Source organism: Schistocerca cancellata, chromosome 4 (assembly GCF_023864275.1).
Source record: "Schistocerca cancellata isolate TAMUIC-IGC-003103 chromosome 4, iqSchCanc2.1, whole genome shotgun sequence".
Lineage (NCBI taxonomy): Eukaryota > Metazoa > Arthropoda > Insecta > Orthoptera > Acrididae > Schistocerca > Schistocerca cancellata.
In genome coordinates, this window is record NC_064629.1 from 209,463,182 (window position 1) to 209,488,442 (window position 25,261).

A 25,261-nucleotide genomic window follows, 5' to 3' on the forward strand; every position below is an offset into this window, starting at 1 on the left:
TACAGCAGTGTCAGCTATGGGATATGGTGCGAGCTAGCCTATATACACACTAAGACAAGAGAAAAAGACGCACAACGGAGGAAGTATCCGAATGGGGTGGAAATAGGTAGATGTGATGTACATATACAGACAAACAAACGATTACAACTTCAAAAAAATTAAATGATAATTTATTCAAGAGAAAGGGCTTCACAAATTGAGCAAGCCAATTACGCGTTGGCCCACCTCTATCCTTTATGCAAGCAATTACTTGGCTTGGCATTGATTGAAAGAGTTGTTGGGTGCCCTCCTGAGGGATATATTGCCACATTCTGTCCAATTGGTGCGTTCGAACGTCAAAATTCCGAGATGATAGGTTTGCCCTTCCCTTAATGTCCGAGCGTTCTCAATCGGTGTGAGACCTGGCGACCTTGCTGGCCAAGGGTAGGTTTAGCAAGTACGAAAACAAGCGGTAGACTCTCGCCGTGTATGGGCATGCATTATCTTGCTGAAACGTAAGCCCAGGATGGATTGCCATGTAGGGCAACAAAATGGGGCGTGGAATATCGTCGACGTACTGCTGTGCTGTTGGGGCGCCGAGTATAACAGCCGAAGGGACCCTGCTTTGAAATGAAATGGCACACCAGACTATCACTCAAGGATGTCTGGCCGTATGATGGCAGACAGTCAGGTTGGTATCCTACCACTGCCCAGGGTGTCTCCAGGGACGTCTCCGCTGGTCGTCGGGACTCGGTTCGAAGCCGGGACTCACCAATGAAGACAATTCTACTACAGTCAATAAGATTCCCGCCCGAAGAAGTGTCTGGAGATACTGAAGTGAGCGAAGTGGCTCAATGGTTTAAACATTGTCCTTACAGCTTGGAGAACGGAATTTCAATTCTCCATCCAGTCCTCCATATTTACGTTTTCCGTGATTCTATTAATCACGGCTGGTGGACAGATATTTTGAAAGGACACGTTGGATTTCTTTCCCCATTATTCACGATCCGACTTTGTGTTCCGTCTCTGACGGGACGCTAAACCGTAATCTTCCTTCTTCCTTAAAACACCGCTGCTTCAGCACCATTTCCTTCCAAATATTTTGAAGGAGATTGGAATTTCACTATGCCCTCAGACTTCGGCATCATACTGCGTACGATTTCAGGAGTTTAGATTCATCAGTAAAACATTTCGAGTATTATCTGCATAGCAAAATTTTCGCCCCGTTAAGTACTAAAATTATGTAAGAGCTTGGTTTAGATATCTTGAGTCATCTATTAGCATAGTGAGGTAGTGGTAACTTATGTGATCATGCCTGTATGTCCTTATCCACAATACGCGTTAAATCGATGGTAAGCGGATCGCTGATGACCGTGTCTAAATCTCGCTTACCGTGTATTATTATCAGAAACATGTCCAGCTGCAAAGAACTCTGCCTTTCGCTCGTTATGGGTGAAACTTCATGGCCAGGCGTTATTTTTGAAGCCAGCTCACGGTTGGATCACGATTTAATGTACGACAACAAATGAAAACTGCTCGTTGCATGTTTAGCGGTCCATGGCAACACCTGTACGATCGACGAAGGTTACTTTCCTCTCCATTAAGCTCGTAGCCACAGTCTTAGAGGTGGTGAGTACGTAATTTCTGACTTCGTGACCCCCACTATAATTACAGCAGATCTCCATAAAATTGCCTACACCGGAGTGATTAACAGAACGGGATAAACAACTGGAGGTTCAAGTTTCATGATACGAAGGCTAGCCACTATACTTTCTGCTTCAGAAACAGATTTAGTTTTACTTTGGTTTGACGCGATTCAACAAAACTTCATCAGTTGTCTGGAGGTACTTCAGTGACTTTAAACGAGGCTGGTTATTGCTGTAATAGTAAACCTCTGTACCATGTCGTCGATATAGTTCATACCCGTGACCGCAAGAGCACACTGGAAATCACATAGGCATCGGATATACAGATTAAGAGTACCACACATGGCCAAATGACTCTCGAACAGCCGGACGTTTGTTACCGTTAACCGCACGTAACGAGTGCAAACAACAGAGCTGGCAAAACACATTTTTCAGGAGGCGTTTAAAACCGTAGTAAAGATAGTAACTAAATAAAAGAAACACAGAACGAAGTATGTGTTTTTAGTTCAAATGGGTTAGCCAGAATATCGCTCCATCGTAACTGCTTTGTGTCTGGCGATCTGTAGCCAAAGGAAAATCATGTCTACATCTACATCTACATTTATACTCCGCAAGCCACCCAACGGTGTGTGGCGGAGGGCACTTTACGTGCCACTGTCATTACCTCCCTTTTCTGTTCCAGTCGCGTATGGTTCGCGGGAAGAACGACTGTCTGAAAGGCTCCGTGCGCGCTCGAATCTCTCTAATTTTACATTCGTGATCTCCTCGGGAGGTATAAGTAGGGGGAAGCAATATATTTGATACCTCATCCAGAAACGCACCCTCTCGAAACCTGGACAGCAAGCTACACCGCGATGCAGAGCGCCTCTCTTGCAGAGTCTGCCACTTGAGTTTGCTAAACATTTTCGTAACGCTATCACGGTTACCAAATAACCCTGTGACGAAACGCGCCGCTCTTCTTTAGATCTTCTCTATCTCCTCCGTCAACCCGATTTGTCCCACACTGATGAGCAATACTCAAGTATAGGTCGAACGAGTGTTTTGTAAGCCACCTCCTTTGTTGATGGACTACATTTTCTAAGGACTCTCCCAATGAATCTCAACCTGGTACCCGCCTTATCAACAATTAATTTTATCTGATCATTCCACTTCAAATCGTTCCGCACGCATACTCCCAGATATTTTACAGAAGTAACTGCTACCAGTGTTTGTTTCGCTATCATATAATCATATAATAAAGGATTCTTCTTTCTATGTATTCGCAATAGGGGTCAGTTGCCACTCCCTGCACCAAGTGCCTATCCGCTGCAGATCTTCGTGCATTTCGCTGCAGTTTTCTAATACTGCAACTTCTCTGTATACTACAGCATCATCCGCGAAAAGCCGCATGGAACTTTCGACACTATCTACTAGGTCATTTATATATATTGTAATGGTCCCATAACACTCCCCTGTGGCACGCCAGAGGTTACTTTAACGTCTGTAGACGTCTCTTCATTGAGAACAACATGCTGTGTTCTGTTCGCTAAAAACTCTTCAATCCAGACACACAGCTGGTCTGATATTCCGTAGGCTCTTACTTTATCAGGCGACAGTGCGGAACTGTATCGAACGCCTTCCGGAAGTCAAGGAAAATGGCATCTACCTGGGAGCCTGTATCTAATATTTTCTGGGTCTCATGAACAAATAAAGCGAGTTGGGTCTCACACGATTGCCGTTTCCGGAATCCATGTTGATTCCTACAGAGTAGACTCTGGGTTTCCAGAAATGACATGGTACGCGAGCAAAAACATGTTCTAAAATTCTACAACAGATCGACGTCAGAGATATAGGTCTACAGTATTGCGCATCTGCTCGACGACCATTCTTGAAGACTGGGACTACCTGTGCTCTTTTCCAATCATCTGGGACCTTCCGTTCCTCTAGAAACTTCCTCTATCAGCGAAGGGGGGCAAGTTCTTTCGCGTACTCTGTGTAGAATCGAATTGGTATCCCGTCAGCTCCAGTGGACTTTCCTCTGTTGGGTGATTCCAGTTGCTTTTCTATTCCTTGGACACTTAATTCGCCGGCCGGAGTGGCCGTGCGGTTATAGGCGCTACAGTCTGGAACCGCGTGACCGCTACGGTCGCAGGTTCGAATCCTGCCTCGGGCATGGATGTGTGTGATGTCTTTAGGTTAGTTAGGTTTAAGTAGTTCTAAGTTCTAGGGGACTGATGACCACAGTAGTTAAGTTCCATAGTGCTCAGAGCCATTTGAACCATTTTGAACTTATTTCGATGTCGGCCATTTTTTCGTTAGTGTGAGGATTTAGAGAAGGAACTATAGTGCGGTCTTCCTCTGTGAAACAGCTTTGGAAAAAGGTGTTTAGTATTTCAGCTTTACGCGTGTCATCCTGTGTTTCAATGCCATCATCATACCGGAGTGTCTGGATATGCTGTTTCGAGCCACTTACTGATTTAACGTAAGACCAGAACTTCCTAGGATTATCTGTCAAGTCGGTACATAGAATTTTACTTTCGAATTCACTGAACGCTTCACGCATATCCCTCCTTACGCTAACTTTGACATAGCTTAGCTTCTGTTTGTCTGAGAGGTTTTGGCTGCGTTTAAACTTGGAGTGAAGCTCTCTTTGCTTTCGCAGTAGTATCCAAACTTTGTTGTTGAACCACGGTGGGTTTTTCCCGTCCCTCACAGTTTTACTCGGCACGCACCTGTCTAAAACGCATTTTACGATTGCCTTAAACTTTTTCCATAAACACTCAATATTGTCAGTGTCGGAACAGAAATTTTCGTTTTGACCTGTTAGGTAGTCTGAAATCTGTCTTCTATTACTCTTGCTAAACAGATAAACCTTCCTCCCTTTTTTATATTCCTATTAACTTCCATATTCAGGGATGCTGCAACGGCCTTATTATCACTGATTCCCTGTTCTGCACTTACAGAGTCGAAAAGTTCGGGTCTGTTTGTTATCAGTAGGTCCAAGATGTTATCTCCACGAGTCGGTTCTCTGTTTAATTGCTCGAGGTAATTTTTGGATAGTGCACTCAGTATAATGTCACTCGATACTCTGTCCCTACCACCTGTCCTAAACATCTGAGTGTCCCAGTCTATATCTGGTAAATTGCAATCTCCACCTAAGACTATAACATGCTGAGAAAATTTATGTGAAATGTATTCCAAATTTTCTCTCAGTTGTTCTGCCACTAATGCTGCTGAGTCGGGAGGTCGGTAAAAGGAGCCAATTATTAACCTAGCTCGGTTGTTGAGTGTAACCTCCACCCATAATAATTCACAGGAACTATCCACTTCTACTTCACTACAGGATAAACTACTACTAACAGCGACAAACACGCCACCACCGGTTGCATGCAATCTATCCTTTCTAAACACCGTTTGTGCCTTTGTAAAAATTTTGGCAGAATTTATCTCTGGCTTCAGCCAGCTTTCTGTACCTATAACGATTTCAGCTTCGGTGCTTTCTATCAGCGCTTGAAGTTCCGGTACTTCGACAGTTTACAATTAAAATACCGATTGCTGCTTGGTCCCTGCATGTCCTGACTTTGCCCCACACCCTTTGAGGCTGTTGCCCTTTCTGTACTTGCCCGAGGCCATCTAACCTAAAAAACCGCCCAGTCCACGCCACACAACCCCTGCTACCCGTGTAGCCGCTTGCTGCGTGTAGTGGACTCCTGACCTATCCAGCGGAACCCGAAACCCCACCACCCTATGGCGCAAGTCGAGGAATCTGCAGCCCACACGGTCGCAGAACCGTCTCAGCCTCTGATTCAGACCCTCCACTCGGCTCTGTACCAAAGGTCCGCAGTCAGTCCTGTCGACGATGCTGCAGATGGTGAACTCTGCTTTCATCCCGCTAGCGAGACTGGCAGTCTTCACCAAATCAGATAGCCGCCGGAAGCCAGAGAGGATTTCCTCCGATCCATAGCGACACACATCATTGGTGCCGACATGAGCGACCACCTGCAGATGGGTGCACCCTGTATCCTTCATGGCATCCGGAAGGACCCTTTCCACATCTGGAATGACTCCCCCCGGTATGCACACGGGGTGCACATTGGTTTTCTTCCCCTATCTTGCTGCCATATCCCTAACGGGCCCCATTACGCGCCTGACGTTGGAGCTCCCAACTACCAGTAAGCCCACCCTCTGCGACCGCCCGGATCTTGCAGACTGAGGGGCAACCTCTGGAACAGAACAAGCAGCCATGTCCGGCCGAAGATCGGTATCAGCCTGAGACAGAGCCTGAAACCGGTTCGTCAGACAAACTGGAGAGGCCTTCCGTTCAGCCCTCCGGAATGTCTTTCGCCCCCTGCCACACCTCGAGACGACCTCCCTCTCTACCACAGGTGAGGGATCAGCCTCAATGTGGGCAATATCCCGGGCAGCCACAGTCGTAGTCCGATCGGGGGATGCGTGGGACGAGCTGGCCGTCCCCGACGAACCCCCTTCCGGACCCCCACAGTGATGCCCATTGGCAACAGCCTCAAGCTGTGTGACCGAAGCCAACCCTGCCTGAAGCTGGGAGCGAAGGGATGCCAACTCAGCCTGCATCCGAACACAGCAGTTGCAGTCCCTATCCATGCTAAAAACTGTTGTGCAAAGAACGTCTAAACTAATCTACAGAGAGCACAAACAAATCGACACAAAATTTAAACGGTTATTAAAATACAAGATTGCCTAGTAAATGCAGTAATGCTGCTACTTGCGCACTGCTGACACGCTGCTCGGCGGCGGAAGGAGACTACGCGATTTTACACTATCCAGCTACTAAAACGCGATGCTACATCTCTCAAATACTATAATACGCCCGAAATTTATGAATTAAACAATGCAAGTACCAAAAACACGCAAAGAAATTAAGAATTAAACTATGTAACAAATAAGTGAGCTAGGAGTATACGACTTTCTGGTGGCAGCTGCTTATCCAACGGCGGCAGGGAGCACGCTGGATAAGGATTATAAGAAGTTTAATCCGTTTACAAATGCTAAGAAATGAAAACATCGCTACAGAGGAGTGAGATACGTTACTGGACACGCCTGAATACGTGTGAAATAGCTGACGCAATAAGAATACCAAAAGAAGAATTTCGATTCGTTTTATGTAATGAATGTGAACGCTTCGTGCGAACTAGATGGCACATTTATTAAATTCTTACCGAAGACAAACGTGAAAATTAATTGCTCAGTAAGGTTAGGCCGATTGGAAAAAAATCTTGTGCACTAACTTGTCACTGTGGGTGGTGTTGATCGGCCAATTCACATCAGTAACAAAACAGCTATCGAAGCACTGAATGGAAGGTGGTGGCGTAGCACTAGAAAAGGCGGATCAGTTTCGTCTACCGGAAAGGTAAAGGGCCTTTTTTGTGCTCTGCAGGCCTTCCAAAACTACGCTTCAGGACTGGAATCTACTCACTCGAAAAACATTTTACAAAGTGTAAAAGAAGGCTACATCGAAAAAGAAGCGTGTTTTTTATCTGCCTGTTCATCGTCGTATATTATAACAAGAAAAATAGAACAATAATGGACTGAACTTTGGAGAACAGTTCTTCGAAACTAACTGCCAGCTTCCCATCTAAATCACTACTGGTATGCATCGTAAAGGTGCATTACATAAATACCATCGCTAGTCACTTCCTCTGCTGCTGGCCTAGTTTGAAATTATGAAGCTTATGAGAACTTTTTTCAAAAATATTCTAAATCAGTGACCTACTGTGTTGAAATCAGCTACTTAAGCCTGTGAAGTGATACATATTTACCGTATTTAACAAGTGTAATGCAAAGAAAAGCTACTTATTTGCGTTCTTAGGTTTTCGGAGGTTATTGGTTTCTCAAAAGACGCATTGTCTTCGGCATTTTAGTTATTCCTGTCCTGCAGAAATAAACACATTGGATACAAGGTCGCTGAGAATATTAAAGAGTGTATATAATTGTTTGAGTTAAAACTTCCGAGCCGAGGGCGTTATCGATACATAACACAATTCACTGATCTTTCATCTCCAACTCTAGGGAACATCTTCGCAGGTAAAGCGGCAACTGCAAAATATAAACTTCCACATTTATTAAAATATTTCTGGCGATTAAACTGTGGTCGGATGAATTTCTTGCCGAAATTCAAAGTTTCGTCCGCGTTTTCAGAGGACATATTCAAGCGGGATTGTAGCTTTCTCGAAAGTCCAGTCCACATCTTGGTGGCTCGCTGGTGGCTTGAGACCTTCGAAAAAGCTAAACGCCCCCTTAAAGATGCCCTCCGCAGACGCGGAAGAAACTTTGGGTTTTCAACAAGAAATTCATCCGACTGCGACGTAGTAGCTCGAAATATTGTAATACGTATAAAGGGGCAACTGTAATTTTACCTCTGAAGATGTCTTCCGCAGTCGGAGATGAATTTCAGGGAATAGTTTTATACATCGATGACAGTCTCTCTGCTCAGAAGATTTAACTGAAGTTAACATCGGCCTTGAGAGCCTATGTTATATTGGAGTATATAATTATATTGAAGTCGTTTCGGGAAAATAATACATGAATTGAACAATATCTCTGAAAGTTTTTGGATGAAGTGTACTGATGCTTTAGGGGAAATTGAGTTACAAATTTAGCCCTTTCGACTTGGATAGTAATTTTGATAATCGTGTTGATGATTCGCTACAGACCTGACACACAAGGACAACGCATTAAAATCATTTGAAGCTATTCTCAAGTATCAGCAGGATGTAGGACCGAAAGCTTACCACAGGATAGAGGCGTGTTAGCCTCTGTACTCATTCGGTGTATTCCACACGTTTCTTCCTGTATGGTTTCACTAATCTAAGTGCCTGTTTCAGCACCTGTCGGGCGAGGTGGCGCCGTAGTAATGTCTACTTTCATTCGGTAGGACCAGGGTTCAAAACCCGTCCAGACACTCAGCTTTAGTCTTCGTTGGTTTCCCTTAATCGTCTAAGGCTAATGCCGTGAAAGAACATGCCAAATTTAACTTCCCTACCTTCCCTCTTTTGGAGTTTGTGCTCCGTCTCTAATGACCTCATCGTCGGGGGAACGTTAAAACTCTATTCATATGTCCGTCATTGTTCCTGCTCTGTTCTTAAGCAACCATTATCACGGTTTCTTCGCATATGTAATTCTTAACTGTCACGGTCTCTTCTGTCTCAGCGAGAAGCGGCGCGGAGGTTAAAGCACGGGATTCGTATTCGGAAGGAGCAGCGTACAAGTCCCAGTCCAGCCATCCCCATTTATGTTTTCGGTGGCTTACTCAAGCCACGCATGGCAAATGCCGGGGTTGTTGCTTCGAAAAGGCTACAGTCGATCTCTTGCTACAGCCTTGTCCAGTCCGAGCTTACGAAGAGGACGTACCGACCTAGTAGTTGTCGAGAGTTTACGCCTTAAACTTCCTACCTTGTTTTGTCTCTACATGTTTCCTTTTCCATCAGACTCCGTAGATGTTGTCTATATTTTGTGTTTTTCTTAGCTAAAATTCCTTTTCATGTTCACTATTTGTACTTCTCTAAGATAATTCTAGGATATCTATGGATTTCTTGCTTTTAGCAGAACGCAAACAAAAAGGAAACGTCTTTATACCTTTCTTCACTCAGCACTTTTCTATTTTCCGTAAATTACGTGTTTTATTCGAGTATAAATTGGCATAAGGAAAATCAGCTTTGTAGCTATAGGTTTTGGGAGCTACAGTAGATTATTTTAGGAGTAACAGTAGATTATTTTGGGATATCGTAATGGAGAGGCACCGTGACTTTCTGCAGGATGAGGAACAACATAACTAACTCGAACGTTAGACTCTTTTTATTCTAAAGACAAAGATAAAAACGATAAATATTAATTTCAAAGCATCCTTCTAAGATTTTCCATGATGATTTACATTATTGTGGCGCAAGAAATACTAATTTTTCTGAGAGCACATATCCTCCAACTGTTGCCTTTAGCTGTTTTGGAGTGGTAACGCCGTTTATAACGCTAACTGAAGTTTCACCAATTTTACAGTCAATGGCTCATATATTAGCACAACGTGCGCCAAACTATATTCCACGGAAGACTTGTGTTCCGGGGGAAGAGGATAAGGGCTCCGCGAAAAACTGTTAATGACATGACGTTTTTTCCACATTTTGACGGCGCTAATTATTTTTTTAAATTTTATTATAATATCTGCGTTATTAGTTATGATTTAAAATTGAAGTAATCACTGAATAAAACAAATTTTTCTCATTTTTAAAAATTATATTCTCAAAGTGGTTCGTGAGAGGAAAAGTTTGGCAACCCCCGTTTACATGCGATGGAATGAAATTCGGACGTAAAGTGGATTTAGCCACATAGAGGTTAGCACCAGTTGACTCAAAGATTGCCGTCCGCTGTGACCGAGTGGTTCTAGGCGCTTCAGTCCGAAACCGCGCTGCTGCTACGGTCGCAGGTTCGAATCATGCCTCGGGCATGGTTGTGTGTGATGTCCTTAGGGTAGTTAGGTTTAAGTAGTTCTAAGCCAGGGGACCGATGACCTCAGATGTGAAGTCCCATAGTGCTTAGAGCCATTTGAACCATTTTGGTTCAAATATCAAAACCGGAAAACATTTTAAATGTGTGTGTCCAGACGTATTCCGACGACATCCATAACACCGCAAAAGTGGAATGATTTTACGATATATCGGTAAGGTTTCTGCTATGCTTCCACTGCGCTGACAAATACCGAAAACTATTCAGTTACTTTCGACGGTATTTGCTCTGGTACCTTTTACTACGGTACCATATTTGAAGAACAACTGCCAGCAATGAAGAATTGAAATTATTAACCTAAGAGTATGCTCTAGATTGAACAGTTAGGGAGAGAAAAAAGCGTGACTGCAGTCCAGTGTGAATTTTGAATGGGGTCGCCATTCCCACCCAGATATCTCAACACGAAGGCGACGCATAGACTCGTATTCGAATGATGGTCCGCCACAAACTTCTGACGTAATGTTTACTCGATGTCCATTGAAATGTTTTGTGGTCTTGTGTTGCGCCAGTTTATTTGGTCTTGATTAGCAATCTACTCATTCTGTAGAAGTATTAAGGTGGAGTCATGAACGAAAACAGGTTTTCTTTCTCTCTAGTTGCTTGATTGTATAGGGCAGTACGTTTGCGACCGAGCTGGACACACGAAAAATCACATTCATTAGTCCGCCGCTGTTACGGAGGCTCGCCGTACGCCGCCAAGCCCTGTTGTTTATATAACACTCCTGCAGATGCTTGTTTTGCGCAACAGATGAAAGTGAGTACGTCCTCCTCTGAAGTGGAAGTAAAAGTCCTCCTCTGAAGTGGAAGTAAAAAAGCGGTTGCAGTGAGTTGTTAAGTCTTCCCAGCTGCTAAAGAAGCGTTTGGTGGTTGGAGGCGACAAGGAAGGAGCTACTTCCATTTTCTTCCCAGACTCTCGGTTATCCTTGATGTATAAAACGGCTGCAGAAACTCGAAGGGAGAGGAATGGGAGAAAGAGACGCTAGCGCTATTCGCGGTGTTGCCAGCTGTATTGTAAGAAGGTCACCGTAGCTCCGTCTCCAAATCCATTTGACTTTGGTTCTGCTACACCTGTTTCCGACAAATACCTCTCGATAAGCGGAGGGCAAGAGACGACATTGAGAAAGTTACGCATTTTAAGACAGGTTCAGTGGGTTATGCTGACTGCCAATATTGCTCTCGGGAGTCATAAGTACGTTCTGTCCTGGCAAGTATATTGTTTGTGTTTGTCATTATACCACCTTCGGATCTTACCTGCAATAGTGCGTGGCTGCAGAAGACAACCTGGGATTTTTAGTTCTTCTCTAATAGCCGCTGTTATTCGTCTTACCCAGACCGGTTTAGGCAAACGTTTTCTATAATCAGTGAGTTTTAACATGTTTTCCGTCTCTTAACTGTTATCTGTTTTGGTTTTTACCGACTGATACCGAGCAATCAAAATATCATACAACACTCATAACATTTTCGTTAGAACATGCTGTTCTTCTGAATGTATTGGTCGACATAAACACCGTGTTTTAGTGGCATCCACAGCAGTGCTGCTAGCAGAACGAATCAGCAGTAAGTGCAAGTAATCATCGAAAACCCGAAGACCCAAATCAAATTAATTAGAACTTCTGTAGCTATGTCATAGCACGAGAACTTTCTATCCTATAATTAGCTAGAAACATAATACCCTATTTTGTCTCAAAAAATTATTTTTCACTTAAATGCGAACTACACGTCTTAGTTATTATGTGGGATGAAATCCCAGTGCACAAACTACTGGATATCACATGCTACCTCTTCGAATGACTAGCTTCAAATCCCAATTACTTTGTGGCACTCGAATTCTCCGACATGTCTGTCGTTTTCTAGGCTGTAATCCATTAACATATTTCATCAGGATTTTTGTAGCTACAAGGTGACACTAAGGCAAAACGTTGGCCTTGTACTGTTCTCTATTTAAAATGTCAATCAGCTCCATATAGACATCAAGGTGAACAAATGTAATGTCTAATTACGATATAATTTTCACCCTGAAGAAGAAGAAAGTCCATTTCATATTGCGTTCCTTCGACCTTCGTCCTTGCACTTAATTTATCACGGAGTTCTACATCGATCCACGTTAGAAATGGTTTTGCTCTTAAACGGACTTTTTTTTCACTTTTAGGTTAGACGGAGCTATGAGTTTCCATTGTCATGTAGAAACCGGAAAGAACTGATTTAAACGTAGCTATACGCTTTTCAGGTACGCTGTTGCTCGTTAAATGTGAACCAGAGGTCTGTGCAAATTAGCGTATAATCGTTTCCCATCCAGCGCAGCGAAGCCCTAAGTGAACTAACAAGCGTATCAAGATCGAGTGGGAGGTCAGACAAGGTTTGTTTCGGTTTTCCTCTTTTCCAGATACGATATGGTTATTTATCGCTTTCCTTCTGGATTGCAAGGTCAAGTACAGTCAAAAATCAACAAATAGGCCAATATTTAATTCAGCACCGATGGAACAATTAACATAGAGAAGTTTGAGACGCAACTAACTTGGCTGTTTCTATTTAGTTTTGTGTCTCTAAAATTGCAAAGACTCACATTAAGTTTACATGTTTGCTGAATAATAGGCGGGACAGAGACGAATCGTCAACACACATTGTAAACGAAAATGAAATTGTGGCTTGGAAGTGAAAAGAAATCTCGCTACGTGGTGTAAGCTGGTAAAGGCAGATAGAGAATTATACAGATGAAAGCCACGCTCACGAAACTCTCCCGAAAATGGACTGAAAAAGAAGACCTAACCACATGCCGATAAGAGAGGCTAGAAACGTAGAAGTTGCGATGATGCAAGTTCGTGCCAACAAGGAAATCAAGGTCTGGCACACAGTTTTAATCCACCAGGAAGTTTGAACTCAGCGAACACTCTCCTGCAGAGTGAAAATTCTTTCTAGAAATCATCTCTAGGCTGTAGCTGAACCGTATCTCCGTAGTATCATTTCTTCAGTAGTTCTAGTCCAGGAACTGGAAGATAGGAGATGAGGTATTGGTGGAACTAAAGCTACGAGGCAGGAGCGTGAGTTGGGCTCGGAAAGCTCAATCGCTGCAACACTTGTCTGCGAAAAGTGAAGGTTCCAAGTTCGAGTTCCGATCCGGCACAAATTTTTGATCCTCAAGGAAGTTTCTAGGAATTTGGAGGTATAAAAAGTTACTGTGACTGTCCAGTATCTGAGTGCCACGCTTATTTATGTAACGGTCATGATTGCAGGGTATAAATAAGGCTATGTGTTGAGAGGATCGGTTGTAGATGGGCCATGTCGTTAACATTTTAGACTGTGGCCGCATTGAGTGCAAAAAACGTATTACAAACTCTGATAACCCTCGCTCTTTTCTTAGCCCTGTACTTTCAGTTTTACATTAGGTTTGTCGCTCACTTTAGTGTTGCTGTTCTCTGCTTTGCCCCCACCGCTGCTATGGATGTATTTTTATGAATGAATGTTTTGTATCCATAAGTACTAACTTCCTCTCAAATGACATTCGATGACAGAATATCGAGTGAAACACACAGGGTGACAATTATTGAATTATATGAAATAAAATCGTCATAACTTCTGAACGGTTTGCGGTAGGACGTTCAAACTGCACGGTTGACCACGGGGCATGATGGGAATTAGTATGCACAAGAATGCGACGAAGCTCACTTTCATTTCGATGGGTTCTTCAATAAGCAAAATTGGTGCATTTGGGAGACAGAGAATCCGCATTTCGCAATCGAAAAGTCTCTTCACCCTCAACGGGTGACTGTGTGGTGTCCAATATCCAGTCACGGAATAGTCGGTGCGATATTCCTTGATGGCACGGTGACTACCGAACTCTACGTGAAGGTTTTGGAAAATGATTTCATCCCCATTATCCAACTGACCCCAATTTCGACAAGATGTGGTTCATGCAAGATGGATCTCGACTCCATCGGAGCAGGAGAGTGCTTAATGTCGTGGAGGGCACTTTTTGGACCGCGTTCTGGCTTTGGATTACCCAGAGGCCCCAAAACCATTGCTGAGCAGAAAACAGCTTCAGGTCATCGGCAGCGTCGATGTTCCGACAAATCAGCTGGTCATGCAGAATTTCGCTATTCGTCTGTGCCACATCATCGCCAATGATGGCACACATATCGAACCTGTCATAACCCAAATCCGAATATCTGTAGTGATGTTTACATGTTGAATAAAGTGTGCGCACGTCGTAGTTTGTATGTAATTTACGTTTTTTTTCATATAGTTCAATAACTGTAATTCTGTATAAGCATGTGCAATACTTCTGAGAAAATGTTTGAAGGCTTTAGCAAAGCTCGCGGTTGTTAACACGTATCAGCAAAACAGTGAAACAGATCCATATAAAGGGTGATGAGAAACAGACTGAAAAGCTTGTAAGGATGGTACAGGGTAGGTTGTGCTGAGAAATAATTATTAAGAAAAAATTCGATACGTTGCGCCGTTTTCGAGTTAATTAGCTTTGAAGCTAGCCAATAAGACCGTTCGTTGCGCGCCCAAATAAAATTCGAGCGGCCCACCAGACACGGTGTCGCCAAACATATTCTCAGGTTTGTTTCCTAAAACCGAACAAGACAGCAATAAAAAATTAGACTTCTGACGGTAGTAATGATCCAATCCGAGCCGAAGGGTGAGCAGTCTCGTGCGTTATCAATTACGCTATGAGGACAACTGACACTAACTGTCTCTAGCGGGCCGCTTCAGTTAGTGCGCGGAATGGCCTGATTGGCTAACTTCAATGCTAATTAATTCAGATATTTTATTATTGGTTGGTTGGAATCAACACAGCCAATGTAAAGAGTGTAGGTAAGCGAAAAGACCAAATATTGTTTAACTAAATCGCCTATCATTCATTGGGAACAACTCATACTCGTCAGATATCTGCGACCAACCATACGGACCAACATGAGCTGAAACGACAACGTAACTGTAACTTTGGATAAGCCAGATGCCAGACTTGACATCCACTGGAAAGATACTTAAGATTAATTCATTTTTGGACATCGTCGTCTACAAAACTCTCTTCCGAGAAATTTTGATTATTATCTGGCAAACTGGAACGTATACTAAGTTGGTTTAAGGAAGAAAATCGAAAAACAACAGAAAAGGAAGGAAGAATGAAGATTATGTTGTAATGTCCCACAAGGTGGCCTTTTGAGTATAGACGTATTTGTAGACCTCATAGCCGTGCTCCCTCTAATATACTTTACAAGTAATGGTATCGAGCTGTCTATCTGTAGAATATCCCTGGGGTATGAATTTCTTGAAGAGAGTTTTGTGTCCGAGGGAAAAGACGAAACATCCAGAGAACACATTAAATCACCATCTAGACTGGTTCACCCGCATACCCGCTTTGCAAACGTAATAAATCTCCCTACCAAAATGCCGCAGTTTGAACTACATGACCGATAATGGGTTTATATCTTGTGGATCTGTTTGCTGAAACTTGCAGCAAGAGGTTATATTGGATTCCGGCAATTCTTTTTGTTGTTTGAAGCGCTGCTATTGACCAGACACAGTGGTTCTCAAAATTTTACTGTATACAATGACACTTGATTAAGAAGAAATTTCTATTTTTCTAACGAACTTAACACTAAAAATAAATTTCGGCCGAACAGGCCATGAAGGCCCATCGTTACCGAGCAGGATCCGTGTCATCCTCAGTCCACAGGCATCACTGGATGCGGATATGGAGGGGCATGCGGTCAGCACAACGCTCTCCCGGCCCTATGTTAGTGTACGAGACCAGAGCAGCTACCTCTCAATCAAGTATCTCCTCAGTTTGCCTCACAAGGGCTGAGTGCGCCCCGCTTGCCAACAGCGCTCGGCAGACCGGATGATCAACCACCCAAGTGCTATCCCAGCCCGACAGTCTTTAACTTCGGTGATCTGACGGGAACCGGCGATACCACTGCGGCAAGACCGTTGAGCATCGATCTTAACACTGGGTGCCTAAAATGCCAGTTTTTGTTGTTTACAGGAGGCAGCGAGGCGCAGAAATCGCGTGACCAGGAAGACCCGTGCAAAGTGAAGTCACGCGTCGTGGGCGACGTGACCTACTGCGACCGCTACTGGGAGTGCGTCAACGGCCAGCCGGAACTCTACGACTGCCCCAACGGGCTGGTGTTCGCGGGCAAGCACCGCGGCGTCACCGAGGGCTGCGACTACCCCTGGCGTTCCAACTACTGTGACGGCAAGCAGCTAGCTAGTAAGTACCCAGCAGTCTTCGTGGTGTAACCCAACGCTACATGACCCCTCCCGTTGATCCTTTGGCGAAATAAAATGGTCAAGGACTTGCCTTACCCGTGAAGTCTCAAACAATGTCAGGTTGAGCACTTCAAAAATGGCTCTGAGCACTATGGGACTCAACTGCTGTGGTCATCAGTCCCATAGAACTTAGAACTACTTAAACCTAACTAACCTAAGGACATCACACACACCCATGCCCGAAGCAGGATTCGAACCTGCGACCGTAGCAGCATCGCGGCTCCAGACTGGCGCGCCTAGAACCGCACAGCCACCGCGGCCGGCTTGATCACTTCCTTAGAACAACTGCTTCCCTTCCGTTTACGCAACTCTTCACTAATGCCCTATCCAGCAGATTGTTCCATTCCCCGTTGGCTCACAGCGTCCACCAGAAACGATATTTCTAATCGTACGTCTGTATCTCAATATACAGGTTGTCTCTTGTGATTTAGACAACGTTTGTACTTCGTAGCAGACCGGAGTGGCCGTGCGGTTCTAGGCGCTACAGTCTGGAGCCGCGTGACCGCTACGGTCGCAGGTTCGAATCCTGCCTCGGCATGGATGTGTGTGATGTCCTTAGGTTAGTTAGGTTTAAGTAGTTCTAAGTTCTAGGGGACTGATGACCACAGCAGTTAAGTTCCATAGTGCTCAGAGCCATTTGAACCATTTTGTACTTCGTAAACATCTCAAGATATATTCGTCTTTTGGATCTGCAGCTCTTGTCTTTTTTCCGTGTTTGCAGTTAAATTACTGGATATAAGTCCGCCTTTTATGCAAAAACACTGTTTTTCTTATTATTCAGATTTGTTTTGGCACCTCTGTGCTATCCTTAGTGAGCTTTGTTTATTGGAAACGTGATACACAAAGTACATGAATATGTGTGTGCAGTGCCCTCAGAACGCAAAAGAAGAAAGATCAGTCACAACAGAACATGACAAGCTATCCGTGCAGGACACCATACAGATGGTCCTTCAAAACCATATAATGTAAAATAACGCTTTCAATAAACAAAACCCACTGAGGATGGCACAGAGGTGCCGAAACGTGTTTGGGTAACACGAGAAACAGTGTTTTTGCATAAAAGGCGGACCTGTATTCAATAATCTCAGGATATCGTAAGGTGGTTTTCGGCAAAATGCTGAGCCTTCTTCTGAATGTCAATACTCTTAAATTCTGTACCAAGATATTAAAAAAAAAACTTTCTTTTTTTAACGAAGCTGTGTTCTTTAATAACAGAAATGAAGAGTTACTGAAAAGAATATGCAGATATAACTGTCAGTAAAGTTCGATTTGAAATTTGTCTGAAAGATGTCGGGAAACATGACGTTTACGCTACAAAGTAAATGAAACTGTGCTCTATCGACAATCGCGGCCAAAGCCGTATAACGAAAATCCTTTCTATAAAAGATCTTGAATACATTTAAAAAGTCTTCTAACAAGGCACAGTTACTTCAGAATCTACATCTATAGTCCGAAAGGCACATTGTGTTGTGTGGCGGAGGGTATGACCATCATTCCTCACTTTCCTGTTCCATCGGGTAAGCCTCTGCATGAGGTCTGATTCCTCTGATTTTCCCATCAACTTCACGTGGGTAAAAATAATACGTTGCCTTGTTTTCGGAACATACGCTATCTCTGGGTTCAAAATGGCTCTGAGCACTATGGAACTTAACTTCTGAGGTAATCAGTTCCCTAGAACTTAGAACTACTTAAACCTAACTAACTTAAGGACATCACATACATCCATGCCCGAGGCAGGATTCGAACCTGCGACCGTAGCGGTCGCGCGGTTCCAGACTGTAGCGCCTAGAACCGCTCGGCCACCTCGGGCGGCCTATCTCTGGGAATAAAAGGTGACGAGCGTTTACATGCAATGAAACACTCGCCCCAATGAGTACTAGAACTTGTCGAGAACCGCGTTCCCATTATTGAGCTATTTTTGAAACGTTAGAGCCGTCTGCGTAACGTGCCATACTGCCCATACAGATGATCCAGTGGTTAATACTCTCGACTCGTATTCGTAGAGACCGGGATATCACAACCACCATAAAAAAGTCAGACTGTCCGAAATTAGATCTTCTTAAATCAATTCAGCAGAAAAACCAACGATAATACAGAGATTCTGATAAATCCCATCGTGCACAAGAGAAGCGTTACGCATTGTATTTACGCTTTATTTTACGTACTATGAGCGCTGACATGTGCTCAAATGATATAGAAACAAACAGACCAATGATGCCATTATAAGGTAATAATGCTGGCTAAGAACTTCCCCCGTATAATGACTTTCGATTTCTCATCTGTAACTCTAAATGTGTTTATCCGCTTTACATAGTTTTCGTAAGTTCGCTCTGTGGATAAGTCGTCTCGACCTTAAGGACTAAGCTGTTTACGTCAGCCTTCCTAAGTGAGTGATTTCAAAGAGAGATGGAAAAGTTTTGATACATGTTTAACGATAACGTTTAAGATCTAAATGACCTTATAAGTATAACAAGATGTATAGTATTTCTAACTATTGAATCAGAATAACAGCCACACTTTCCGTCTGAAAACTTATTACATTAACGTTAAGGGAAAAACTTTTGGGTAGTTCAGTGTAGTCTAGATCAAGAAAGGAAGGTCGTGCAAATCAAACGCTTCTCAAGTCTGCTTCAAGAGACGAAGAAGAGGCAGAAATGCAGTAATAATATTAGTAACGAACCAAATTAATAAAACGTATTCTTTATGACTTTAAGATTTTGTGTCTTTGCCTTTCAGTAGAGAGAGACTTCTAGCTCATGTACCTTAGAGCTGTATTTTTTTAAATTTATTTTGCATTTTTGAGGAATATGAATGAATATGATTAAGATTACAGAAAGAGATGTTTTCGAGACCAAGACAGATTAGTATAGAACTTGTGGATCGGGCGAAGCTGCTCGCTGATAGAAACATCGCGATTATTTTCTGGAGAAGTGGGCTACAGATACCGGTCCGGTCATTCAGACACTGGTTCTCCGCAGTTTCTCTAAATCATTTCAGATGAACGCCAGTGTGGTTGAACCGGCGAGACATTGTACTCTAAGGTCCTTAAAAAATTGGAAATTTGTGGTAAGATAGTATGGGACCAAACTGCTGAGTTCATCGGTCCCTAAGCTTACACATTACTTAATCTAACTTAAACTAACTTACGCTAAGGACAACACACACACCCAAGCCCGAGAGAGGACTCGAACCTCCGACGGGGGGAGCCGCACGAACCGTGACAGGACGGTCCTTAAATCGGTTCCTGCAGTGACTATCTAAGCGACATCTGCTGCACAATAAAAAAGTATTAACCTTTTGCGGTCGATTCAACCGATCACAGTAGTATTCAGCTCACTACCCAACCGAAGTTGAACGTCTCTGTCGCTCGTGTCTGTAGTAATGTTTTCAATACACTGAGGTTTCAAGACTCATGAGATACCTCTTAATATCGTGTCGCGCCTCTTTTACCCGGCGTAGTGCACCAACTCGAAGTGCATCGTGTCAACAAACGTTGGAAGTACTCTGCAGAAATACTGAGCCATCCTGCCTCTATAGTCATCCGTAATTGAGATAGCGTCGTCGGCGCAGGATGTTGTGCCCGAACTGACCTCTAGATTATGACCCACAAATATTCGATGGGACATATATAGCTCAATCTGGGTGGTCAGATCATTCGCTCAGATTGTACAGAATGTTTTTCGAATCAATCGTGAACAGCTGTGGCCCGGTGAAAATTCTATCGTTGTTTGGAAACATGAAGTCCATGAACGGCTGCAAATGATCTCCAGGTAGCCGAAAATAAGTATTTACAGTCAATGATTGGTTTAGTTGGACCAGAGGACCCAGTCCATTCCATGTGAACACAGCCCACACCATTATGTAGCCACCACCAGCTTGCACAGAGCCTTGTTGACAACTTGGGTCCAAAGCTTCGTTGGGTCTGCGCCACACTAAAATACCACCATTAGCTCTTACCAATTGAAATCAGAACTCATCAGAGCCGGCCACGATTTTCCAGAGTCCACCCGATAGGGTCACGAGCCCAGGAGAGGCACTGCAGGGCAAGCACTCTCGTCGGTCGTTTCATGCCATAGCCCGTTAGCGTCATGTTTCGTCGCTCTGACCTAACGGATACGTTCGTCGTACGTCTCATATTGATTTCTGTCGTTATTTCGCGCAGTGTTGCTTGTCTGTGAACATTGACAACTCTACGCAAACGCCGCTGGCCTCGGTCGTAAAGTGAAGGCCGTCGGCCACTGCGTCGTACGTGGTGAGAGGTAATGCCTTAAATTTCGTATTCTCGGCACACTCTTGTTGCTGCGGATCTCGGAATCTTGGATTCCCTAACGGTTTCTAAAATGCAATGTCCCATGCATCTAGTTCCGACTACCATTCCGCGTTCAAAGTCTATTAATTCCCGTCGTGTGGCCATAATCACTTTGGAAATCTTTTTGCATTAATCACCTGAGTGCAAATGATAGCTCCGTCAATGCTGTGCCATTTTTACCCTACGTACGCGATACTACCGCCATCTGTACGTGTGTATATCGATATCCCATGACTTTCGTCACCTCACTGTACATAGCACGTGCCACTTAAACGGATGCTCTGTAAAGTGGATCTCTGGCAGTAGGCAGCTTTTGCTGGTCATAAGACTATAACATTGGTAGTGGGATGTCTTCACTCTTCTTGTTTATTGTGATTTCATATACAGTTTCTTGTGCAAATGTTCGCATACTTTCCTTGATCTTCTCCTTAGCAGTGTTCCAGGATACATTCAAATCCTAATTTTTAATCATGTTGCCTAATCCTTCATCGTGCGATGTCCATATTAAGAAAGCCTTTTCTTTTTGTTTTCTTTTGTATATCTTAAAATTAGTTCATTGTGTCTCTCAAGGCATGTTCTAATGATATCCGCATTTAAAATTGGCTTTCTGTTCTCTTGATTTATTATAATGAATTTTAACACAAATATCCCACATTTCACACCAAACTTCCAGTTCTTGCATATCAATTCACCAGAAGGACTAAACTCACCAATAAAATGGTGAAACACTCGCTAAAAACCGAGACATTGCTCTCATTCATTATTGAGTTATCTACCACCAACTCAGGACTATCCCAGCGTTTATCCCGAAACCCTTGCCAACCTTTAAAGTATCACCCTCTGTATAGGTTAATTCTCAGAGCAGTCGAAAACATCCAGAGCCCAAATCTCCCCTAAACCTTACATCAGTTATCAGTAACAAAATTGAAAGCATCCTTACTCAAAGAATTCATCAATACCTGCCAACACGCCTACCTATTTACAATGTGACTTTCATCCTAACTAGTCCGCAGATGAACAACTTTTTTACATTGCACATTTTATCTCCGATCATTACACAAAGGAAGATTCACATATTTGTGTCCATTGACATAATAAAAGCTTGAGATCGGGTATGGCATTCGAGACAGCTCTTCAAGCTACTAACCTATGTAGTTTAAGTTAACTATGTCCACCTAATTCTATCCTACCTCCACAACCGTCTTTCCCGTGTCAAAAGCCGGCCGATGTGGCCGAGCGGTTCTAGGCGCTTCGATCTGGAACCGTGTGACCGCTACGGTCGCAGTTTCGAATCCTGCCTCGGGCATGGATGTGTGTGATGTCCTTAGGTTAGTTAGTTAGGTTTAAGTAGTTGTAAGTTCTAGGGGACTGATGACCTCAGATGTTAAGTCCTAGCCGGCCGCGGTGGCCGTGCGGTTCTAGGCGCTGCAGCCCGGATCCGCGGGACTGCTACGGTCGCAGGTTCGAATCGTGCCTCGGGCATGGATGTGTGTGATGTCCTTAGGTTAGTTAGGTTTAAGTAGTTCTACGTTCTAGGGGACTGATGACCTAAGATGTTAAGTCCCATAGTGCTTAGAGCCATTTTGTTAAGTCCGATAGTGCTCAGAGCCATTTGAACCATTTGAACCGTGTCAAAAACAACCACACCTTCTCCCGCATCTTTCAACTCATTGCTGGTGTAGCTCAAGCCCCTGTCCTGGCCTTCCTTTCCATCCTTTACAAATTCTAATGGCTCTGAGCACTATGGGACTTAACTTCTGAGGTCATCAGTCCCCTAGAACTACTTAAACCTAACTAACCTAAGGACATCACACACATCCATGCCCGAAGCAGGATTCGAAACTGCGACCGTAGCGGTCGCGCGGTTCCAGACTGTAGCACCTCGGTCACTCCGACCGGCCCATCCTTTACACCACAACGTTCCAAAACCTGCCCCCCCCCCCCCCCCCACACACACCCTTGCCAAACCTGCTTCCTGTTAGATGCTGACGACACGGCTTTCTTATCTGCACACCACACCCTCCAACTCTCCCATGCCTCCATCGAGTGTTACTTTAATCCATGGGTCGCGTAATGTAACACGTGCAAACTACAAGTAAATCAGCAGAAGAGCTAAGCCACCAACTTTTGCCACACCGGACACCGATCCCGTTGCCCAAATCTGCAGGTGATCAGACATGATGCTTACGTACGTGTCACCTATCAGACTCATATCTAGACGCATCAGGGTCCCATATCACTCCAACCGCACACGCCTCACAGCATTACAGAGCCTCCCCATCAGATTGAACAGTGTCCTGCTGACACACAAGAGCCATGGATTCATTGGGTTGTCTCCATACCCGTACATGTCCATCTGCCCGATACAATTTGAAATGAGACTCGTCCGACCAGGCAACGTGTTTCTACTCATCAACAGTTCAATGTCGGTTTTGACTGGCCCAGGCGAGGCGAAAAGCTTTGTGTCGTGCAAAAAAATGGTTCAAATGGCTCTGAGCACTATGGGACTCAACTACTGTGGTCGTAAGTACCCTAGAACTTAGAACTACTTAAACCTAACTAACCTAAGGACATCACACACATCCATGCCCGAGGCAGGATTCGAACCTGCGACCGTAGCGGTCGTGCGGTTCCAGACTGTAGCGCCTTTAACCGCTCGGCCATGTGTCGTGCAGTCATCAAGGGTACACTAGTGGGCCTTCGCTGCCGAAAGCCCATGTCAATGATGTTTCGTTGAATGGTTCGTACGTTGACACTTGTTGATGGCCCAGCATTGAAATCTGCAGCAATTTGTGGAAAGATTGCACTTCTGTCACGTTGAACGATACTCTTCAGCCGTCGTTGGTCTCGTTTTTGCATGATATTTTTCCGGCCGCAGCGATGTCGGAGATTTGGTGTTTCACCGGATTCCCGATATTTACAGTACACTCGTGAAATGGTCGTACGGAAAAATCCCCACTTCATCGCTACTTCGGAGATGCTGTGTCCCATCGGTCGTGCACCGACTATAACACCACGTTTAAACTCGCGTAAATCTTGATAACCCGCCATTCTAGCAGGAGTAACCGATGTAATAACTGTGCCACACATTTGATGTTTTATGTAGGTGTTGTCGACCGCAGCGCCGTATTCTACCTGTTCACATATCTCTGTATTTGAATGCGCTTTAGTGTGTTTCACTTTGTTTGCTAAGTATTCAAAAGTTGAAAATAAAGAGAAGTCTCCGTATCGGGATTCTCCCTCACGAACCTCGGATTACGATTCTGTACTTCTTCCATTGCATCACCCGTAGCCTGGATACTACACTAAAATAAATGGCTCATACCGGCGCGCCACAAAATGCATTTTTTTTCTTAACGCTTGGCCATCTGGATCTCCCACTTGTGTCACTTTCATTTCTGGCCGAGCCCTGCACGTACTATAACTCTGGACGAAAGAGCTCATGCGAGATGGTGCTGTCCCCTTGTTAGCGAAACCTTTAAATTAATGCAATGCCATCACAGATCGTGATTAGAGAGTAGTCTGCTTTCTCCTGTTCGTCAATTCTAAGAACAATTCGTATGTCGTAACAATGGAAAATGGGGCGACGGTTGTCTGAGCAACGTCAAGTTGCAACACCTCGACGGTAATGAGTTTCGCCGAAGATTACTACACTCTGTTCTTCAGCTAAATGTTTTCCTGTCAGAATGGAATTCACGTTTCCATCCACAGAGTATGTTACAAGTTGATAAAGAAAGTTCTGGTCCACGTGATGGCTTAAGAACGAGTGCAGGCTTAAGGACAATTGTAGTTCTAATACAGTCTCCTTCTATAAAATTTTAACCAGGTGTTTATTCAGTAGAGTCGTGTGGTATTAAAATACTTTCTTTCAGCCCCCACTCATTTCAGTATGTTATAGTTAAACAACATAATAACAAAATCAGAAACTTCCGTATTTCTGTGCCTCTTCCAATAACGTCCTCATAGTTTCAAGATGTCTAACGGAAGTTTCCACGTCTGTTTTCTGCACCAGCGCTACCAACAGCATTCTTACTTTTGGATTCATCCAAGATATGAAGTCCGTGGAATGCAGTCAAGTTTGAATATCATTTTTATTTCATAAACAAACAAATTTTATGGGGACCATCAAATGCAGGGATACGTAATTTCATTTTCTTTCACGGTCAGTAATCAGTCTTCACAATTCAGAAACAGTTTTGAAGATTTGTGAAGAAAATGTGGAAATACGTTCTTCTGATGTAAACACTAACCGGAGTTATATTATTTATGTAGTGTGCGAGCAGAAATAGTGTTTAATAAGAAGACTGCTCTCTCATTATCTTTTCATATCTCTTATATGTCTATAAAGTGAAGGGACGCTCGTGTAACTATTTCGACCTTATCACTTACCGTATCATGCAGGTGGAGTCTCAAAGAAAATTAAGGCAACAGGGTACAGTTCGAGAACGTATCTGCGTTATTTCATTTCCTAATTTCTTTCCATAAGCTTCATAGTCCAATTTCATACGTTTGGAAACGTGCATAGATGTATCGATAA

General features: G+C 43.8%; 1 protein-coding gene across 1 annotated transcript in view; it reads left to right on the forward strand.

Moving 5' to 3' along the window:
- Window positions 1-25,261, forward strand: part of LOC126183791 (protein obstructor-E-like) — a 91,587-nt gene that overhangs the window by 43,647 nt on the left and 22,679 nt on the right. Inside the window, exon 2 of the mRNA XM_049926030.1 lies at window positions 16,129-16,356. Within this exon, the coding sequence (XP_049781987.1) occupies window positions 16,129-16,356 (228 nt within the window). The remainder of the gene's footprint in view (window positions 1-16,128; window positions 16,357-25,261) is intronic.